The sequence below is a fragment of the Haemorhous mexicanus genome, chromosome 19 (assembly GCF_027477595.1).
Source record: "Haemorhous mexicanus isolate bHaeMex1 chromosome 19, bHaeMex1.pri, whole genome shotgun sequence".
Lineage (NCBI taxonomy): Eukaryota > Metazoa > Chordata > Aves > Passeriformes > Fringillidae > Haemorhous > Haemorhous mexicanus.
The window spans coordinates 9,612,022-9,634,530 of NC_082359.1; the positions used below are offsets into that span (position 1 = coordinate 9,612,022).

At 44.8% G+C, this 22,509-nt stretch overlaps 1 protein-coding gene across 1 annotated transcript in view; it reads right to left on the reverse strand.

The window, feature by feature from the left end:
- GRK3 (G protein-coupled receptor kinase 3) overlaps positions 1-22,509 on the reverse strand; it is a 61,227-nt gene that overhangs the window by 6,698 nt on the left and 32,020 nt on the right. Inside the window, exons 6-20 of the mRNA XM_059863913.1 lie at positions 22,110-22,171; positions 21,067-21,118; positions 20,372-20,463; positions 17,771-17,870; positions 11,571-11,649; positions 11,022-11,152; positions 10,171-10,265; positions 9,227-9,334; positions 7,179-7,245; positions 6,902-7,002; positions 5,587-5,653; positions 5,049-5,144; positions 2,724-2,886; positions 1,859-1,995; positions 836-949 (exon numbers count right to left, since the gene is read on the reverse strand). Coding sequence (XP_059719896.1) covers positions 836-949; positions 1,859-1,995; positions 2,724-2,886; positions 5,049-5,144; positions 5,587-5,653; positions 6,902-7,002; positions 7,179-7,245; positions 9,227-9,334; positions 10,171-10,265; positions 11,022-11,152; positions 11,571-11,649; positions 17,771-17,870; positions 20,372-20,463; positions 21,067-21,118; positions 22,110-22,171 — 1,464 coding nt within the window. The remainder of the gene's footprint in view (positions 1-835; positions 950-1,858; positions 1,996-2,723; positions 2,887-5,048; positions 5,145-5,586; positions 5,654-6,901; positions 7,003-7,178; positions 7,246-9,226; positions 9,335-10,170; positions 10,266-11,021; positions 11,153-11,570; positions 11,650-17,770; positions 17,871-20,371; positions 20,464-21,066; positions 21,119-22,109; positions 22,172-22,509) is intronic.

The following is a 22,509-nucleotide window of genomic DNA, read 5'->3' on the forward strand; positions in this document are numbered from 1 at the left end:
AAAGAGAGAAGGGAAATGTGGCCAGGAAATTGGGATAAAAAGGGAGGCTGAGTCCTCCAAAAATTGGAGAGATCCCAGGGGAATGCCCCATGGCCTCTCCCTTTATTCAATAAAGCCAGAAAGGACTCCTCTGTTTCCTTTTCGGACATAAACCTCTGGTGTTTGTGGATTAATTTTCCTAACACAGGTGTGTGTGTGTCGGGACTGTGGGCTGACAGTCACAAGATGCTGTGCAGGGGAGTGCAGTTGAGTGCTTGGCAGATTCAGTTTAGATGTAATGTAATATAGTGTAATATAGTATAGAATAATATAGTACAATAAAGTAATTAATTAGCCTTAGTTTATCAGTGGAGTCCTCCTCATCATTCCTCTCCTTCGTCAGGGGCAAAAATATCTACGATATTCTTTGTCAGACAGCACTTTGGGGAAGATATTTTAATTTCCCAAAGGGATGAGCAACTTTGGATATTGCCCACGTGCAATTCTCCATCACCCCAATGAAAGCTGGTACAATGTTTTGAGGATTTGAGCACTCCCCCCTTCCACACATGAGCTCCAGCAGCTCCCCAAAGTGAGACATGAGCCAACGAGGCCCTTGGAGCTTGAGAAGTTTGGGAGTTTTCAGCTATTTAATAAACCCAACTCATTTTGTCCCAAATACCACTGAAATCCATGGCAAGCTGCAGGTTTCCTGCTTTCAGAATTCAAGAGTGATGAACACTTCAGCTCTGCTTCACCAAGTGCCTTAACATGCAAGAGGATGAGCTGAAAAACTTGTCAATTGTTTATCATATGCAAAACAATCTGATCAAGTTATCAAAAAATCAAGTCTTACCTCACACTGTAGGACAAACTGTTTTCCTCCTTTAATTCTCAGTAAGATGCATTTCTTATCTTTAATTTGTGTTTCTTCAACAGATACTATTTGTTCCATTGTCAGCAGGTTTTGCTGCAGCATTTGCAAAAGAGCAGAGAATTAATTGAAAAAAATGCTGTTGTCCATCAAAGAAAGCCACTACCTCATTTTCCTGGACTATCCACATGAATTACCTGATGAACATTAAATGTGATTATACAAACATTTATTTCTGAAGGCTGGGTCATGAACTAAAGATAGACAGTAAGGTAAGAGAGAGATTTACAAGGGGCTTGGTTGCTTCAATAGTGACAACAAAATATCACTTCTAAAAGCCAGTAATGACAGCATGAAATAAGAATCTACAAATAGGTGTGTCTGCAAACAGAATATTAACTATTTTCCCTCAAGAGTTGCATATAATTTGACACATTTTTCAAGCATTACTGTTATTACCAAAAAAAAAGGCAATTTCACTACTTCAAAGAGCTGAAAGGGAATATTTCAGCATTGAATACTTACAAAGAGAACATACACAGCAGTGTGCAGGAAAACTCTCCCTATGGACTGCAGAGCACACAATGTCTTAAATTCCAAACTTCCTTAATTTAAATATACAAATTATCTGCCCTGCACATGAGCACAGCTGGGCTACACTACAGCCACTATAGCATTTTCTTGGAAACAAAATGCTATAGCATTTGTCACCTTACCAGTTTGTGTTTTTTTGTATAAATACTCCAGAGGTCCTAAATGAAAAACAACACCATCAACTACCAAAATCCTTTAGAAACACAACAAAACAAACAAAGGATTCTCAAGTCAACTTTACGTCTCCTGTCTGCAGCTAAGCCATGCGTTAACTACAGTGAGACAGGAGAGGAGATACTCAAATGGGCTTTTACTCAGAGAAAACCCCTTCCCCAGGAGAGCTCCTGGGCTCTCCAGGTGTGTCCCAGCTCCACCTGCCTTCCAGCAGAGCTCCCAGGGCCCCTCACTCACCCGGGACTCTCCTTCTCCTCTCCACTCCAGCCGGTTGGGGAAGAGGTAAAAGTAACGCCGCTGCCACTGAGTCAGGAAGGGGTTCCCCAGCTTGAGCATGTACCCATGCATGATACAGTCCTTCCCCAGGGCATAATCTAAACCAAGAGGAGAGGTTAGCAAAGTGCCAGAGGTGCAGCTGAAAGCATTCTGAGAGAGCCCTGTGCCAAGGGGATGGAGCCCCGGACCTGCCGTGCCCCCAGCAGGTTCAGATCACACACAGAGCCCCAGCTCTGCCCAAACTGCACAGCTGCTGTGGCTGCAGAGCAGGGGACGAGGACAGCACTTGGCTCTTAAAGAAGTATCTCACTGGAGGAAGTTTTAAAAGCGCTCTCCAAAGTTTGGGGGTTTGATGTAATACCCCCGTGCAAGCTGCAGTTTGCTGTGCAAAACCTCCTGGGGCCCTTCCCAGCTCCTGGGCAGGAAATCAAACCCCACAGACTGGGAAGGTGGGGAGGCCCTGGCACAGGGTGCCCAGAGAAGCTGGGGCTGCCCCATCCCTGGAGTGTCCAAGGCCAGCTTGGACAGGGCTTGGAGCAACCTGGGACAGGGGAAGGTGTCCCTGCCCATGGCAGTGGGGTGGAACTGGATGGGCTTTAAAATCCTTTCCAACCCAAACCATTCCAGGCCTCTATGATTCCATGAATCTCTTTCCAAAGCCTGATGTCATCATTCAGCATTTCAAAACATTAGGAAACATCTTAAGCAACACGACAGCAATTAAACAAATCCTAACGATTCCTGGGAATGACAGCAATGGGAGAACTCCAAACCCAGGAATTACTACCTAGCAGCAAAAGATGAGAGAAGTGTAAGGACAGATTACCTTCCTCGTGGCCAAGCTGCTTATTTTTAGCCCTTTTTCTGGCCTCAATTTTATCTGTGTCTGCATTTACTGCATCATAAACAGTTTCTGCTACTTCTTGCTGCCAACGCTCCGATATTACCAGAGGGAAGTTCTTATATAACTCCTGGTCACTATCAAGCAACTTGCAAGAGAAAAACAACAAAAAACCCAACATTTTAATAACTTTCACTACTCTTATCCCCAACAGTTAATAGTTACCCATGCAACAGTATTATTTTACACGATGGATTGAACTCAAACCTTCACAAAACAAACAGATGCAAGCAAGAGAAGCACAGACACTAATTTAAGCAAAGATATTAATTTATGTGCAGAGAACAGGCCACCTGCTCAAAACTTGTTTGGTTTGATAGCTCCAAAATCCTCACTCAACACTGCCCCATAATGCTCTCTAGACATTTAAATAACTACTCCCATGTAAGCAGCAGTATTCTTAATTTTGTTGCACAAAAACTTCCCCAGCCCAAAAACTCCATGAGTAAGTGCAAAGATACCTTTTCTACAGCAATGCCTTCCATGCTTCCACAGCTTGGCTCTATATTCTCAATAATTAACCCTCAGAATTCATCAGCATGTGTTGCAGATCTCAATTTTACTGGTATAAGGATTCTTTTCTCCACTAATCCTTTGAGTACTTAAACTGAATTGCACTGAAGAAAATCAGGAAAAAAATTCCTTCACCAAAAGGGTTTCCCAGCACTGAGCAGGGCAGTGGTGGAATGCCCATCCCTGGAGGAGACTGAAGCTGTGTGGATGCAGCACCAACAGCTGCAGGAACAGCTTAATTCTCCTGCTGCAGCCAGGCCAGACACTCCTGGAATTCATATTCTCCTCCTTTTCAGAGATCCATGCTATATCCCAGCAGGAAAATACACACCCAGGAGATCTCCCTTGGAACCCAAGGGAGGGGAACAGCTACAGGCACCCCCAGAGGGTTCCCCCTCATAACCCCAAAGCTCCTGAGCTCTTCTGGGGGCCACAGGACCCTCTGCAGGATAAACACAACCCCAGGGAGCAGGGAGGAGAGCAAGGGGTTCAAACTGTGGTGCCCAGGGCACAGAGGGCTCCTGGCACCTCGCTGGCAGCTGACTCAGGCAGGAATCCTCCTGTCCCCTCTGGAAGCCTGTGACACCCAGGGGGGCTGTGCTGTCCCTCCCTGACTCACCCCCAAGGGTAAATTTATCCCCTGGGCAGCCTGAGCTATGAGATTCTGAGATCAAACTGGAGATGACACAGCACTGACCTGCTGGTGATTCACATTCCATGACAGGAATCATGTCACTGAGAATCTCTGAGCCCCTCAAGGAATAAAAAGACTCCCTGGTTCCTCCTTGCAAAATGTTCCTCTGGATCCTGGCACTGCAGAATTTCAGGAGACTGGAATCCTGCCAGGCTAACATTGATGCTGAAGATGTGGAATTTTCTGGGATAAAGAACATCCTGGGCTCCCTGCACTTTTCTGTGCCAACTTCTGTCACCACAGCAGGTGACACTGACAGACGAGCTCCCTTTTAGGCTCAGTGAGTGCTTAATGGGGCTTCTTCCTTATGAAGTTTAGAACAATTAGTTTCCCTCCTGACTCACTTCTGTAAGAACAAGAACGAGGTCTGTTCTACTGCAGAAATGGGTGATGAAAACAATGAAGGGCACTGACCCAAGCCCTGCTGCCCCAAAATCCCAGGGAAACTTCAGAGAGTGGAGGAATTCACAGGGGGGTCACCCCCTTCATGTGAGGACCAAAGGGGCCAGCAGCTCTCACTTCTCTCTTTTTTAATATAATTAATATTATTTTCATCACATTTTGGATAATATCAGAACCTGAAAATTTCTTTTACCACTCTTCTAACTTATGACATTGCTACTATTAACACAGTCTGTCATTTTTAAGAGTTTTCCCTGGCACTCTCTGACCACTCAACTATTAAAATAAGGTTTAGCTCCATTTCTCCAAGCTACCAGAAATAAATCCCACCTTTTAAACACACAAACCATAAAAACTGAAAAACTGAGGCTCTCCCAATTCTTTCCTGACTATTTGAAACACTTTCTATGCCACATAAAACTTTTGGTAAGAAAGTAGATTTCAGTTAACCTAAAAACTTAAGGACTTGGAAAGCAGCAACAAACAGGGGAACCAGCCCAAGGTGCCAGCATGGACTGATTCTCCCAGCCTGAAGGAATTCCTTGCACATCCAGAGCCCTGAAGCAAAGGAATGCCACACACACATGGAAAGCCAAGCACAGCAGCCCCAGTGCCACCCTCCAGCACTGAGAGTTGGGTACCTTAATGCCTTTAGTGTCCTCTTCATCAAAGGAGCCAATATCAAAAGCATCTGCTGCATTGACTTCTCCCCGGGGAGGAATCAGGGGGGGAGGGTACTAGAAATGGAAATCAGCATCATTAAAGACAAATTAATGGGTATTATTTAACTCCATGCTGTAGTCATGCACAACTTTGGGGTTTTTTGCACAGATTACACCTGACTGTGCCAGAGTGCCCCCCTTGGAATTAAACTTCAGTGCAAAATTTCTGGCACTTCTTTTAATTAGAGCTCCTTCAAAAGTCTGGGGATAAAACTCCCCAGCTTAGAGACAGCAAAGGAAACATGCAGCCATTTGAGCCTGGAAATGTTATTATTTACTCCTAACAATCAGGAAGATCTGTAGTAATGAATATTCATCAACAACCCTCCCTGTATTAGTGTGAGTGAGCACTCTGCTGGGCACTGCAACCCTCAAGTTTTCTGTTCAGTACCCGTTTGGGTTTATTTTCCTTTTATTGCTTTACCAAGTCAGTTAAATTACTGTCTTTATCCTTTACCTTCTGTAAATAGACTTGCTGCCAATCAATGCCTTTGAAGAAAGGATGTTCCTTTACTTCTTGTGCGCTGCAAAACAGAAGTGACTGAAGTCAACAAAGGAAGGAGCTTTTCAAGTGTATTCAAGGAATACAAAGCCCTCAAAGGTCACATTGCTATCACTTGAGAACATCAGGGAAACGCTCTTTTTTGTAAGAAAAAAAAGAAAATAATTCCTCAGTAAACAACAGGAGAGAAGATTTTCAGGTGGAAACACTTGGAACAGCGCTCTAGGGCTGGCAGGCAAGAACTCCTTTCCAACAGCAAACAAAGTTCCTCTGTTGTCAGATCCCAAACAGGGATCTGTGTCACATCCCAACACTGATCTGTGTCAGATCCCAAAGATCTGGGTCAGATCCCAAACATGGATCCAGGTCAGATCCCAACCACTGCTCTGGTCAGATCCCAAACATGGATCTGGGTCAGATCCCAACCACTGTCTGTAAATAACCAGATTACTCCACATTATACAAATTATATGAGAAAATAATCAACTACTCCTGTTATCTCCCAGGGAAAAGCAATCTCAGGTCATTACCAAAGAGGGCTCCAAAACAAAAACCCTCTGAATCTCCCACTGGAACTGGAGGCAGCCCCAGGCTCAGGTGTGACCATCTCCCTGTTATCACACATCCCAATGGTTTCTCAACAGTTGTTTACTCCTCTCCTTTTCCATGTCACTCTCACACTGGCTTTTGAAGCAGGAGATAATTTCATGAACAGCTACAAGCAAGGTGAGCCTGGCAGGAGCAAGGAGTGTTTTGTAGTCAAGAAACAAAACAAAAGCTCTCTTCCTCAGAATAATCAAGTGACAAAGGCAGCACCAGCAATATTCCCAGATTTTGCTTGGTGGTTTTGGGATTGTTTTTTGGATTTTTTTCTTTTTGTTTTTGTAATATGCTCCTATCATTACAGATACAATATAAGCAATAAATTTTCCCTATCAGTATGTCTGAGTCATGTCATATGATTTCATGCCAAAACAGATCAGGCAAAACCAGAAAAACAACCAAGGGATGAGAAGCAGGAACACCACCCAATGCAAGCATGACTGTAGGGAACTCAGGGAAAGGCTTTAAGGACAGAAATTGTCCAAAAAACATGTCCAAACCGAAGGAATCTGAAATGTAATTCCATGCAGCAGCACTTTGTAATGTTCTCTTTCCAAAATTAAAATCCTCACAACAGGAAGCAGATTTTTACTTGAAATGAATTCACTCATTGACAGAGAAGTGGAAATTTTTCAAGGCAGAGGTCCAAGGAGAAGACAACACCTACCTTCTTCCTTGGCATCCAAGCCTCTTGCTCACATCCCTCTGCAGGAGCCCTTCCAGAAGGGACTTCAGCTCAGGGGAAAAGGAATCCGGGAGCTCCACGTTCTGTGGAGAAAGGAAACACAAAGAGATGCTCCATGATGGAAGAGGTGTGCTCTGCTTTCTTGTTTGGAAACAGCTCTCCCCCGTGCAGCTAGAGCTCTCAGGGAGAGCAGGGGGGCAGTTCCAGTTTTAGGGGGAATGGGAGCTCAGGGAACACGGGGATGTCACTGAGCCCTTACCACGGTGAGCGTCATCCGGTCGATCTCGTGCTTGTCTTTGGTTTTGTGCTGCCTGAAAGGGCTGTGCCTGTGGAAGGGAGAAAAAGAATGCTAATAAATAAATGCCAAGCCTCAGCATATCAGGGTATTTCAGCTGGGGCAATGCCAGGAAAGAGTGGAGCATCCTGTTAGTCCCATCCTTCCCCCTCATCACTCCTGCCCCACAGAGGAATCTGATCCACAGGAAGGTGAACAGAAAGTTGGGTAATTCTTCAACAGTGATCTGGCCTTAAAGATGTGCTTCAAATGCCTCACCAATTACATCTATCTCCCCAAAACATGAACAGTTTTCAGCTAACAAAGAAACCCCGAGCAGCCATCACCCCCAGGGATTTAAATCCAAGGATTTCTATAGGGAAGGTGAGCATGACCCACTGAACTCACCATTCCCCATCATGGAGAGTAAAGAGATAAGAGATCACAGATCCCACAGCATCAGCCACTGGGAAGATATCTGATGGTATCTTGTAAATTATCAGCTTCATCCCTTTCCTGCTTTATAATTCTGGCTTGAATTTGAATTTTCCTCTAAGCTATGGAAGACTGTGACCCATTAGAGATTTATCACACAGTCCCTCGTGAAAGAAGCAGTATTGTAGTAAGAGACATTTTGATTATATTTAGGATATATTCCCTGCTTCTTTTCTTTAAAACCTTGAGGGGACGATGTTTTTCACAATCAAAATGTTACTCACTTATCAATTCCATTAATTAGCTATTCTAAAGCATTCTGGCTTACCACATGGCAGAGTGTACCAGCATGCTTCAACTGGAGACCTGCTACTCCCAAGCTATTTTCCTTTTATCCTCAAAAATGTTCTGATTGATGAATGCAATGGATGGACCAGGACTTCAATTTTTCTCTTTTCAGCATGACAGGTAAATGGTTCCCACACAGCCTCATGTACTCTGACAAGAAGGCTCTGAGAAGATCAGGGAAGAAAATGATTCACTGGCGACTTATGGGCAGATTCTGTGCCAGACTAAATTTACCAAATACCAAGAAATGGCACCATGTGCCCAGCCCTTGTTTTGGGATGTGTTTAATTGGCTCCAGAACAGATGAGGAATGAGAGTTCACCGTGAATAATGCTCTGGCTTCTGGCTGAGCACTGATACCACCCTGAACATCTCTGCCAGGGACAATCACAGCCCAAAGACTGGCAATTTAAACACCACTTCTTTCTTTATTTGCACCCTTACACAGTCTGCTTTGTGCACAATTAATGTTAAATTGATACAGTTCTAGAGTTCAATTCACAAGTCACACACTATCCTTCCTTTGTACAGTGTCTGCATGGAGATAAAAGCTTATAATTAATTATGTGTGAGGACACGGGATGACCTAATGATCAATCTTTACAGAGAAGCACTGTGAAAAGCCTCAGATTTCTTCTGGTTTGCCATTAATACTGAGGATGCCATTTTCAACAAGCACTTGCCCATCAGTGCTTGTTGACTGCTCAGATAAATCCCATGGCATTAATCTATTCTGAGTTTAATGAGGAGGTAATTGCTGACAAAGCTGCAATTGTCGTGTACCTTTGGACACTGGTAAGGTGACAGGCCAGATTCAGCAAATGGAAGGATCCACACCTTGTACCTGGCCCAAACCCTGCAGGAGGGAAGGCTGAGTAGCACCCAAAAAGGGATCAGTGCAGCCAAGGACTTCACAACACCAGGTCTCAACACAAAGCCCATGATTTAACAGGGCTGCTTAGAGCACTCCAAGGAGCAACACATTTAAAACACTGCCAGAGAGGAGCAAACTGCTGTCTGCAGCATTTCAAAGAGCAGACAGAGAACCTGCCTTCCTCCTGCCCCACACCTGTAGCTGCTACAGGATGCCTGGGCTGGGTTTGCTTTGGAAGAAAAAGCCTGGTTTGTCACACATGGGCCAGCACTGAGGGATCACTTCAGCCAACCCGTGACACACCATGTCCTGCTGTTCCAAGGGACACCCACAGAGGCCACCAGGCTCCCAAAGGCAAGGCAGGAGCCCCACTCACCCCCTCAGCAGCTTGAAGAGCATGCAGCCCAGGGAGAACCAGTCAGCACTGCTGTCATAGGCTGTGCCCTTCTGCAGCACCTCGGGGGCCATGTACCCGTGGGTTCCTCTGCAGAGCACAACAGCACAAAGCATTCATTACATCCAACATTATCACTGGGAAAAAAAATCATTAAAAATCAGTATTCTCTCAATAAGACAGCCCAGTTTGGAAAGAATTCGTTTTGACCATTTTATTTTGCTTCCAATGGGTTTTATGTGTCACCTCTGTGAGCACAGGACACTCCTGAAATCACCCCTGGGCACCACCAGAAGAGGCCACCAGGTATTGCTTTTACCCTTGACATACTCAAAACATGTGGACTTTTTTCAAGAAGATACTGAACTGCAAATCTCTTAAGGTGTGACAGGCTGGAGTTTCCCTTCTTGCATAAATTCCAAGACTAAATCAGGTCAATTGAGGAGCTAAGAATGAAACGTGCCAGGTAGGATGTGAATCCACACCCAACTCCAGGAATTCAGATCCCAGTTAAATCCTGATGGTGAGAGGAAGAAAGGAACAAAATTTACCTCCAGTTCCATGAAGATCCAGAAAGAGAAAGACACAATAAATCCAGGATTTTAGTCAGTTTGGGAATATTTAATTACCAGGTTGGGACAATTAAAGCAATCTGGTACTTTAACTCAGTCAGGTTCTTCTCTGAGCAGTGAATCATCCTGAAATAATGTGTCATCTCCCAGCCATGCCTACACATCAGCTGCTACAACTGTGCAGGAAAACAGGGACAGGAGCCCAAAAAACCTCATTAGAGCCACCAGCTCAGCAAGCCTGGGCCACACAAGTGTCATTCCTCCCCTTCAGGCAAAGTTAAGTTATAAAGACAAGTTCAGGATGGGTTTAGCACTACCTGTGTGTGCAGCAGAGCTCTCACACAGAATACTTACACACTGGCATGTGGCTTCTTTTTGGAGAAGTCACAGGCCAGCCCAAGGTCTGATATCCTCACGTGCCCATGTTCATCCAGCAGGATATTTGCAGGCTGGAAACCAACAGAAGGAGGTGAGTGCTTGGTATTCCCCAGCTGACAACTGCAAACTCTCCCAGCACAGCAACTCAAACATCAATACTCCCTGGTAATTGGTAATTGCCTTCTTTTATTTAACATCAATATACCAGGCACTTCCTAGATAAAAATCCACGTTCTCACAGAGCACTACCATCAACTCCACAGGTTATGAAATACTGAATAACAGAAGGGAATAACCAGGCAAGGTTTGAACACAAAGCAGGTAAGAAATGAATAATCCATTCTGGCCTCAAGTTGCTTTTGGTTTTCTTCACAGCAGGGTGGCTCTGTGTGTGGCTCTTACACCTTTTATTCCCAGTCTCTGGGCAGACTTTCATCCCCTTGTGCTGCCACTTGGTCCAGGGACTCTTCTCAGGGACCTGTCCTCGATTTCCCAAGTGTCAGTGAAACCCCCCAGCCCCTCTCCTGCTGTTGTCCCCCATCACACACACAAAGGCTTCTCTCAGGGCTCCCAGAAATACAGTACATCCCCTAAACCATTCCCATCAGGGAGATCAGCAACACTTCACAGGATTTTCTGTGACCCCCCAGGAAGCCTCTCCCAGGCTGGTTAAACTGGATAATGGCACAGATTAGATGGACTTTAAAAACTCAGTATAAAAATCAGGCAGATCAAGAAATAATCCTGCCAAGGAAAGGTTTCAGGAGGGGTAATCCATGGAAGTTTTCTGAGGGGCTGGGTGGATTCAGGCACCCACCAAGCATTACCTTCAGGTCTCTGTACACCACGAAGCGATTGTGCATGTGCTCTAAGCCCAGGATGATTTCAGTAGCATAAAACCTCATCTCTTTTTCAGAAAACACTCCGTGCTGGGAGAGGTGGTAGTGCAAATCTCCTCCTGAAATGAGAATTGAGATGTAATTAAGTGAACAGTAAAATCTTACCCTGCGGGCAGACAGGGTGACACTGTGGGGGAACAGCTCAGCTTTTGTAGGTTCTTATTACCTGGAGATCACACAGCCCCACCCTCTGCAAATCTGTGTGGTGACAAAACAGCTGAGAAAGTTCATACACAGATTTGATCAGTCTGAAACTCCATTTTAAAATGCATTTATTTCGTAAACATTTGCATTCAGTGACTAATCCAGCAGAGGGTTTCCACACAAGCAAAGGCTGTACCACACACTGGTTTGTGGAGAGCAGAATAAATCAGCTCACAGAGCAGCCCAGGCTTGAGGGACCAACCATCTCAGCAATCCTCCAGCCAAAATTTCTGTAACATCATCATCATCAACATGTGAACAAGCCTTGCTCACCATTCATGAGGTCCAGAATGAAGCAGAGCTTGTCAGGGGTGTGGAAGGCATAGGTCATACAGACTATAAAAGGACAGTCCTGCAAGGCAAGAGCAGAGGTTCACCTTGGGCAAAAAGCAAAGTGTGACTTAGGGAAGCTAAAAATACATCTGGTATTTTTCCTGTGCTATTTGCCAGGTTCTCTCCTGAAATTCAGCTTCACTGGTAATCCCTGACCCCCTGTGAGGGCCCTGCCCAGGTGACACTGAAGGTGTTTGTCCCCCCAGCAGCATTTCCAACAGAGGACTGAAGGAATGTGAACACACCAGGCAGGAGCTGGGATTCTGGAGCATTACAATGTTCAGGAAGCAGCTACAGCAACATCCAGATCCTGCAAAACCCACAACACAAGGGCTGTGGGAGCAGGTTTAGGAGGTGAGAGCAGAGCAGCCAGGGCAGGGATGGGTTTTACCTCACCTCCTGATGCACCTGAACCTCAATTCACCCCATGTTTAAGACAAGCAGCTGTAAAAAATTCCACTGGAAAAACACATCTTTGTTCCCAAGGTCTGCTCGTGTGCTGGTACCTCCATGGCACACCTTCAAAACCCCATGGCAGCAGCTGGCAGAGCTTCCTCTGCACCAGGCCTGTGCTGGATACAAGGGCTAATTCAGGATTATGGAATTGCTGAGGTTGGAAAACACCTCTGAGACTGAGGGATTCAGCCAAGGCCACCACTAACCCCAGTGCCACATCTGTGGCATTCACATTCTCTGAAAAAATTCCTTTGCCCAGGGTTTTTCTCCTGGGAAGCTGAAAGGCAACGAGAGAGACCTCAGAGAAAAGGAAAACAACTCTTATTTCATTTGCTTCTCCTGTGTTGTGTTCATGTGGAATGTTTGGAGATTGTTCCATTGGATTCTGCTGTGAATTGTTTTGTTGAGACTTTGGAAAGAGTCACGAGTTTTCATTATTATCTTTCTAGCATTCAGTAAGTATCCTTTCTGTATTCTTTAGTAGAGTATACATAGTATTCTTTATTATAATATACTATAATAAAGGAATACATTTGCCTTCTGAGAACATGGAGTCAGATGCATCACTCTCTCCCCTCGCTGGTGGATCTGCATTTACAATACCACATCCACACATCTGTTAAATCCTGTCTGGGATGTGACTCCACCACTGCCCTGGGCAGCTGTGCCAGGCCTGGAGAAGCCTTCCCATGAAGAATGGACCTGCTTTGGTCCTGCTGGCCACACTACTGCTGACACAAGCCAGGAGGCTCTTGGCTAACGACCAGGGGGTGGCTGTCACCTCCTCAACTTCTTCTCCAAAGCTGTATGGGATGGAACCATGGAATGCTTTGGCTTGGGAGGGACCTTAAAGCTCATCTCATCCCAAGCCCCTGCCATGGGCAGGGACACCCTGTGGTACCAAAGCAGGGCTGTTTGGTGGCTCTGCAGTGATCCCTTTGGGAATGGCTGTGCTCCAGGCCGGGCTGGGCTGCCCCATCCCACATCTGATCCCAAAGGCAGAGCAGCCCAGGACACCCCGCAGGAAACAGAGCCTCACGTGACTCCAACAATGTCCTGGAGCTGCAGGATGGAGCAGGGAAAGCTCTGGGAATCTCTGACAGGAACTTGCTCCCTTCCCAATTTAGAAACAGCAAAACACAGTGGCCTTGGGCAGAGAGGAAAGGGAGGGACAGGGACACTTCAGAGCCCCTCCATCCTTCCATGGGCTGAGATAGAAAGGTTTCTTTATATTTCTAAATCTTTATAAATTTATAAATATTTCTATTTATAAATATGTTTCTATCTTTATATATATTATTTATGTATATGTATATCTATAATTGGTATTTCAGGGATCCCCACAGTGCCAGGGTATTTTATTTGCAGGGTGTCCCAATGAGGGAAGGAATGATGAATCTGACTCCATGTTCTCAGAAGGCTAATTTATTATTTAATGATCTATATTATATTTAAGAATGCTACACTAAACTACACTAAAGAATACAGAAAGGATACTCACAGAATGCTAAAATGATAATAATGAGAACTTGTGACTCTTTCCAGAGTCCTGACACAGCTTGGCCCTGATTGGCCAAAGAGTAAAAACAACTCACAGCAGAAACTAATGAAACAATCACCTGTGGGTAAACAACCTCCAAACACATCCCAGACAAGCAAAACACAGGAGAATCAAATGAGATTAAGAATTGTTTCCCTTTTCTCTGAGGCTTTTCAGCTTCCCAGGAGAAAACTCCTGGGCAAAGGGATTTTTCAGAGAATGTGAATGCCACACCAGGGTACATCCTGCCCCTCTCCAAGCCAACTGCACTTTGTGTTTTGCTCCCTTGCAGAGGGGAGGGATGGGTGTGAAACACCTGCAGAGCATCCAGGAAAAAAGCCAAATTCCTAAATGGCCCTAAAAATAAGGAGGCTGATGTGGTGTCTAACACAAGATACCACCTCTGGTTATGAACTCTGTGTTGGGGATTATTGTAGCTGCCACTTAACTTCACAACAGCAGCTTCAGCAGAATTATTAACTTAATTTCCTGCATCGACTGGGTAATTCAGAAGTGTCCCCAAGCAGGGCTCCTAAAATTTCAGAGCAATCTAATTACCCAGAAGGGTTTAGTGGCAGAATTTAAACACCACAAATAGACAAATAAAAAGGTTTTTCTACACCAGAAGATAGCTTGCTTATATTTTTATGGATTTTAAAAATAGAAGTTATCTGGAAGTGTAAATGTGATGCATAACTCATTTTTGTGCAAGCATTCCTAATTTCATCACTACCCTCTCCTTGCTTAACAGAGAGAAAAACTGTACTGCAGTATTTTCCTGAGACAAAAACCCCAGCAAAAGAGTATTCTACAGCATAAAAATAAATTTAAAAAAAATAACACCCTACAGTTATTTTTTTAAAGAACACGTAAAGCAATAAAACCAATTTCCCAGGAGAGCAATTCTTCATTGCAGTCAACTTTCTGCTCTGATGAAAATAAGCAACATAATGACATTAATGTGTGAATTAAGACCAGTTTGGAAAGAGTTCCTTACATCCAAGCAATCCTGGACTGAATCCAGAGAACTGCTGAAGTCAAATTTGTGGCAATAGATCATGTGGAAGGAAAAAAAAATCACAGCAACCATAAAATAAAAGTAGAAATGTGGTATTTTAAAGACATTAGCACACTAAAAAGTGCTTTAGGAGGAAACCTTTGGGTTTGATTCTTCCCTGAAAGCCAAGCACTGGACACAAAGTGACAGCAAACAGAGGACAAAGGTGTGCAGAGCACAGAGCAGCTGTGTCCCAGTTTAACTGGAGGGCAGCTCTGTCCTGACATGTCACCTAAAGATGTGTCACTGCTTGAAACACATGAAAACCAACCAAGTACCTGTTCTGCTCCAAAAAACCAGATTATTGATCTCCTGGGGTGTCCTGAGCAGGGCCCTCCAGCTGAGGATATTCTGGGATTATATTTCTCATCCCTTGGAGGAAATCTTGAATGCAGCCATCAGCAAAATCATCTCAAGGAGATCTGGGTAAGGCAGCTGAACTGCTGAGGTTTTTTCACAAAGAAAAAACTGGGAGCCACAACAGAGAGGAGGCACAGCCCTGCACAGCCCCAGTCTTGCAACACAGATGGAATGATCCCCTCCTACCCTCAGGAAAAGATGAATGGAATCACCATCCCTTCCACAAGCACCTTGGCACTGGCTGGTTTCACAGGGTCCATCACCACCTTGGTGATTTCCACATTCCAGTTCTTCAACAGAAATCAGGCAAATATTGGCTACCACAGAAATGAAATGTATTTTTCTTTTTAACAGAAAGTAAAATCTTTTCCCTACTCTGTGACCTCCCAAGGATTTCACAATGCCTTTCCAGCCTGGAGGGCTCTGTGGGAGGGGAAGATGGGGCCTGTGTCTTGCAGGAGAGGAAACCCAAAGCTCAGTGACAGTTTGTCCCCGTTACACCACAGTGACACAGCAAAGGCACCAACGGAGACTGAGCCCTGCAGAGCCCAGCTTGGTGCCACCAGGGCCATCCAAGAGGCTCCAGATGCTCTGCAGAGGTGCCTGTTGTACTGCTGAACCCACTGGAAATGTGGCCATGGAAAGCTGCTCTCACCACAGAGCCATGACTGACTCCAGGGTTGCTGGGGAATGCCAGAGCTTGAGGTGGATTAACAGAACTGATTACACAACCAGCTGTGTCATCTGCACAGCTGTTATTATGCATTCTGCACAGACATCTGGATTCCCAGTTAAATGACTAATTGTGCTGTGATGGATTTCCCAGTTCCATTCTGCTCTGGGCAGTGCAGAACTGTCCCTGGGCACACCAGGAGCCACTGCAGCCTCCCAGCTTCTGTTCAGGGACTGAAGGAATTCTCTTATTCCAGCACCTTCTCACCTATCTCATTCTGCATATTCCAAGTGCTCCAGCCTCTCCTGCCCAGGTGTACCTGATCTGAATGAGCAGCACTTTGGACAAAACCTCTCTTCAAAGTCCTTCAGATTTCTGAGAATCTAAAAGAAATGTCACTCCAATGATCTGATAATCCCTTACAAAAGAAACAAATGTTTCCTCCTGCTGCTGCCCCTGCTTAAAGCCTCCCTGTGTGCTGGCCTGGGAGAAAACTGCTTCCACCAGCAGCTCCTGAACTATTTTCTCTTGGACTCTCTAGACATGCAAATTCACATTCAGTGCTGGAGCCACAGAATCACAAAGTAAAGTTAATGGGACAATTATTACTCATTTGCCTCCATTTCTGGTCCAGTCCCTACCTCAGACCCACTCCCCACTGGTGTTCAGGAATCCTGACAAACGTGGACAAACCACACCTTATCTCTGGTGAAAACAGGTAACTTGCTCAAAAAGCCTGAAGGGATAAATCCCAGATCCCAGAATGGTTTGGGTTGGAAGGGACCTTCAAGTTCATCCAGTCCCACCCCTGCAAGGCAATGACACCTTCCACTGTCCCAGGGTGCTCCAAGCCCTGTCCAGCCTTGGACACTTCCAGGGATGGGGCAGCCACAGCTTCTCTGGGCACCCTGGGAATAATTCCACCCTCACTGGGAATAATTCCTTCCCAATATCCCATCCAACCCTGCCCTCCTGCAATGGGAAGCCAATCCCCCTTGTCCAAAGTCCCTCTCCAGCTCTCCTGGAGCCCCTTTAGGAACTGGAAGAGGCTCTAAGCTCTCCTTGGCTCAGTGGTGGCCATGGCAGTGGGGGGGTAATGCCTGGATTTGAGGATCTTCAAGGTCAGTCCCACAGAGAAGATCCCCTGATCTCTGGGGACACAGCCCTGGGGTCACAGAACAAAGTTTGCTCAGGGCCATGCAGGGAATGCTGCTCTTTGCACAGCTCTGGCACAAAACCACACACAATTCCTCCTCACCCTCATCCCCCCCTGTCTGTGGGCACAGGGGCTGTGCTCCCACACTCAGTGTTTAATTCATGCACCACAAGGTGAGGGAAGTGAACCTTCCTGCCAGCATCCCCCGTAGCCATGGCAACCACGGTGTCACTGCAAGGAGGGCAGAGCCACCTCCCTTCCTGCCTGGAACCCTCTGGGCCCAACACAGCTCAGCCACCACCCAGTGACCCCAGGGAGCCAACTGCAGGCAGGTGCTGGCTTTTTGCACACACCAGTGATGGTTTCAATTTTAAATCTCATTTTAATCCAATTTATAAATAGAACAGATGGCTTGGTACACCTTGACTCAGCTGCACAGAAAACAAAAAGAGAAAAATTGGATATTGGACTAACAGGAAAGGGAAGATGAACTGGAGTTCTGTCTGCAGGAGCACTTTAGATCCCACCAAAGTACTATCTAACTCTACAAAAAGAAAAAAGGAACCTTTTTTACAAGGCAGAATCGTGTTTTGGAAAAGTTTCAAAGAAAAATACTTTAAAAAGGATATTTAAAACATCAGGAGGGTGGGAGGATGAATTACCTCAGAAATGGGCACCCCCTCAAGCCTCTGCAGCAAAGATGCTCATTCTGTAGGACCCAAACTGATCAAGCAAGTTTGGTTTCCCCTTCTCATTTCAGACACATTGCAAGAATCAGGGGGAGGCTCCAGTGGGGGTTCATTTTTGCATGTCACACAAGGCAATTGATGGAATATGCATCATATGTAACAGCTTTTACATTATAGGAAGGAAGAAGGAATAACATAGTGATACTTACTCCTGTACTGACAAGAGACAGCATAATTCTTTCATTTAAGGCTAATGTTTCACCTTGCTTCATCTTGATTCTCTTCTTATCTAAACATTTCATTGCATACCTGAAAAAAAACCAAAAACATTCAGAAAAAGCACCAAAAATCTCCTCTGGCAGGACTATCCAATGGCAGCCAGGCCATGCACATTCACAAGATCCTGTAAGCAAGCTCTTGAAAGACTTAAACCCAAGACTAAAAAAAAACCCATCATTTCAGGCTAAACAAAAAACCTCCAAAATCTCCCAGAATTAACACATTTCCAGCAGAAGCCTCCTGACAGAGAAATGTGCTTTAACAAATAATTCCATGTCCAAACCATCGCAGTGAGATAGGAATTACACAACATATATTCATTTTCTCATACCTACAAGCAAGGATCTGCCTTAGGAATTAAATAACAGAAACTCTGTTATGGTACCATTTAATTCCAACAATTTCAACTCTATCAGGAAAGCAATAACTTGAACACACGCTGAGTTTTATATTTATTTTTTTTCCCTTAATTTTCTTTCTACTCAGAAAAAGTCAGATACACACAAGAAAGCTTTTTTAGTCTTCTACCATCTGTGCTACACAAATTAATAAAATTTTGCTCACAAAGGATGTTACCCTAACAACCACCAACCACAGGAGGATATGATCCAGGCTGGGTATTTTTCCAAGCTGTTGGTGAGTTCATTAATAGACATCAGTGAGAAGGACATGTGTGCTCCTTCACAGAAGACTTCTAGGCATGGGCACTCCTGGATTTTTAGGAGATCACCACATCACAGCAGTGTTTCAATCCCATCCCCATCCAGCCCCAGGGCTTCAGATTTTGGGAGCTCCAGTTGCCAAAAACAGCCACGTCATTCCTGACATCAATGTGTTGGGAGTGGGGGAGTGAGGGTGAATTTTAAGTTTCCAGACTGGGAATATATTCATGTGTTCCTGCTGAGGAGTCTGTGAAGGGTGAGTAAAAATAACCCCTGACCCTGCCCTGACCAGAGAGAGGCACTGGGGGTGTTCAAGGCTGATGGAAATCACAGAGTGGTTTGGGTTGGAAAGGACCTCAAATCCATGGGCAGGGACACCTTCCACCATCCCAGGCTGCTCCAAGCCCCATCCAGCCTGGCCTTGGGCACTTCCAGGGATGGGACAGCCACAGCTTCTCTGGGAATCTGCCCCAAATCAAGTCTGCAGGCTCTAGGTGCAGCAGAGGCAGCCTAGAGAGGATGGGAGCTGGGTTAGGGATGGGCACACAGGTTTGGATCAAGAAAGAACTAAACCAAACCTCTACCCACAAGCTGAACCTCATCTCAAGTTTTGCTTCAAATTTGAAAAAGAAGGTTGGTTTTCCCACATTTTGCTTCCCTTTGCTCTATTTATATCTAATAAAACCTGTCCTTTGCTTCACTTTTCCTGTCCTTCTCACTTCCCAAGGGTTCATCCACCTCCTGCCAGAGCCCAGCTCAGACATGGAGATGGCTGGGACTCTGAGAACTGCCTGCTGAGCGTGCCTCAAGCTAAATAAAATGTTTATTTTTGTACATGGACAACTGAATGAACTGCACATGGACAAAAAGTACCAAAGCAAGAATAAAGCCAGCGTTGTTAGTAAGAGTATTAATATAAATACTTGAAGTCACTGCAGAAATACTGAATATAAGAATAGCAACACTAAGATGTCTTCCACTTGTTAAAGAGTCAGAAGTTTATTATTATCAAGGATGTCAGGCACACTTTAATGCCAGAGGAGCCAGACACAGGGCACCTGACACATGCCCTGCTCACTCGGAAGGGAAATGTTTAAGGATGGGCTGTGGACTAAAATTGTTAGGAGAAAAAAGCAAGATGAAAGGCTGGGGTGTAAATAAAGGAATGGATTAATATTGAGAACTGGTTAAATCCATGCCCAGATGTTCACACCAGAACACAAAGGGACAATGATGCCTAGAAAAGGAAATCTGATGATCAGGGGAGATGTGTGAATGGTAAGATCACAAAAAGAATAAAAACCACCCAGGGCTGACCCTGGAGCTCCCACTGAGAGCTCTGGGAAGCACAAGCCCAGCAGTGGGATATTCCCTTCCAGATGGCAGCAAGGATCTCTGCTTCCACCACACTAATGCAATTCCCCAAACTGGGAGCAGCACACTGGGAATGGGCTCTGGCACAGCCCTGACTGCCCAGATTTGGGGACAGCTACCTGCAGCACCCCCAGCTCCACCTGGAGCAGGTGACACCTGATCAGCCACCATGGGTTCCACAGGAATATCCTCTGATCCAGGGAACTGTTGGAGCACACACCTGATTTTAACACTTGTGCATCTTCCACAGGTTCTGACAGGACATTTCCATGTGCCCAGGAGCTGTGTGACACTGAGCCCCTGCATGGCATGGAACAGCATCCACTGGGCCTGCAGTGAGCCAGGAACCAGAGTTCTGGGGATAAAACTTCATCACAAACAACTTGACAGCAATGTGGTGCTGCTTCCCAGTGATTTCCTGAGAAATGATTGGAAGGATTTCCTCACTAGTCCAGAGTTTACAACCACCTCTGCCACAGAGTGGGTGATACTCACATTTTTCCAGTGTCTGCTTTCCTGCAGCCATACACTTCACCAAATCCCCCTCTTCCTATTATTCTATGTACACTAAAATCATTCATGGTCAGCTGCAAGTGGAAACAGAAACAACAAAACAAAACCTTCATTTTTCCAGCATTAAAAAAAACTTACTGAGAAAACATCTAAATGATCCATGAATGTGTTGAGATCCTCAGCTGTAATCCAACAGCATTTACTGTGCTGGAAAAGGAGCCCCTTACTGCTGATATTTCCATGTACTTGGAAGCACTACAGTGTGAAGTAGCACCAAGGGGAATGAGGCTGTTGTTCCCAAAATCTGCCAGTCTTTCTCAGGGCTATTTTTGCAGCCCAAGTTATCACACAGAAGTGCAGAGGGACAAAAGCTGAGGCCAAGGGAAGGGGCTCAGAGGGTGCTGGGATCACAGACTGGAGTGGGAAAGGGATGTGGACAGGGATTGAGAAATTCTGGCACTTCAGCTCTTTCAGCCATTAAAAAAATCAAAACTCTATTAGCTGAGGAAGGCAGAGGGGACGTCCAGACAGGAATCATCAGGGCTGTGCCTAAGAATAGCAGAGCAGTGACATCCACCACCCTCCTTAATGAGGCCTTTGCAGAGCAGGATTCAAAACTGAACATTCTCTTTCCTGTATCAGCCTCTGACAAGATAAATATACTTGTGAGTACTTACATGAATATTTAGCTCTACATTTTTCCATTGACAAAATCTAGTAAACTTGTCACTGCAAAAGAAAAAAAAAAAGTTTAAAAGTTGTCTGAGACTATTGTGTAGAGTATTACAGGAAATGTCAAGACTCTGATATTTAAAATCTAGTCTGAGCTAGGGCGTGGGGTGGTATTTAATAAATGACAGCCTTCCTTTCACCAACTGTAATCTTACCCCCACCAAGAAAAACAATTCCTAGGCAGAGCACACTCCATGTTCTACATCCTTGGGAGAGAAAGAGAGCAGATAACCTTTTCCCTGGAAGTGCTCACTGTGCCCCCACAGCTCTCCTGCATGGTTTTCAACCAAAGATGGTCTTCAATTTTTAAACAACTATGTTTGGAACTAACAAACATTTAAATTACATCAAGAGAAAGATAATTATTAAAAAAAAAAACAAACAACACAGGCAGCTCGATTTATGTTAATGAACCTCCCTATACTCCAAGGAACATTTTAAACTCATTTTATCTTAAAATAGGGAAGGCATCAGCAATACCACAGGCTTTGGGAAAAAATAATAAAATAGTTGCTTATTCCTACATGAATAATTAAGTATTTATTTTCAAAGTAAGAAAAAAACAGCTTTATGGAGGCATTTTTATAATTATCATGGAATGGCACCAAACCAGTTTAGAAAATGGATTTGGGTCTTGCTGGGTTGGCAGCTGAGCTTTGCAGAGCCAGACACAGGAGCAGGAAAGGGCTGCTCTGCTGAGCCAGAATTGGGCCTTCAGTTCTTTATTACACAGAATATCCCCAAAAGCCCAGTTCTGCCTTTTCTTAGCCCAAACTCCAACTTCTGCATGCCCTGACTGAGAAATCCCTCAGTTTTTCAGTTGTTCCACTCATCCATCCTGACTCTGATCAGGATATCCCACAAAGCTGGGTTAATTTGATTAATCATGCATTAATACACATTTTTAGCCTTATTTACAGCAGTACTGAAAGGACCTGGCTTGCCACTGCAGCAGGCAGACAATTCAGGTAATATTCCAAGTTCATACCTTTCCATAAATTTTTGAAATATTTTTCCTCGGAGACTATCACAAATTTCTTCTATATATGGCTAAAAAGGGTGAGGAAACACAATTAGTATTTAAGCAGACAATAAATGGCTTTTTTCAATCCCATCCAATACAGAGAACTCTCCTTGGCCCCACACAGCTCCTGGATTGCCCTAAAGAAGCCCCAAAACAGCATTTTAGCTTTATTTTGGCTTTAGGACTCTGAGCAGGTGCCCTGAAGTCAAACACAAAATATTTTCATCAACTAGAAAACCTGAAGGGGTGTGGGGGCAAAAAAAATTCTTCTTTCAAATGCATTTAACCAATAAATTGTCACCCCTGTGGAATCCAAACTTCCCAGAGCTGCTCCCTCATCTCTGCGGTGCCTCTCTCCTCTCTG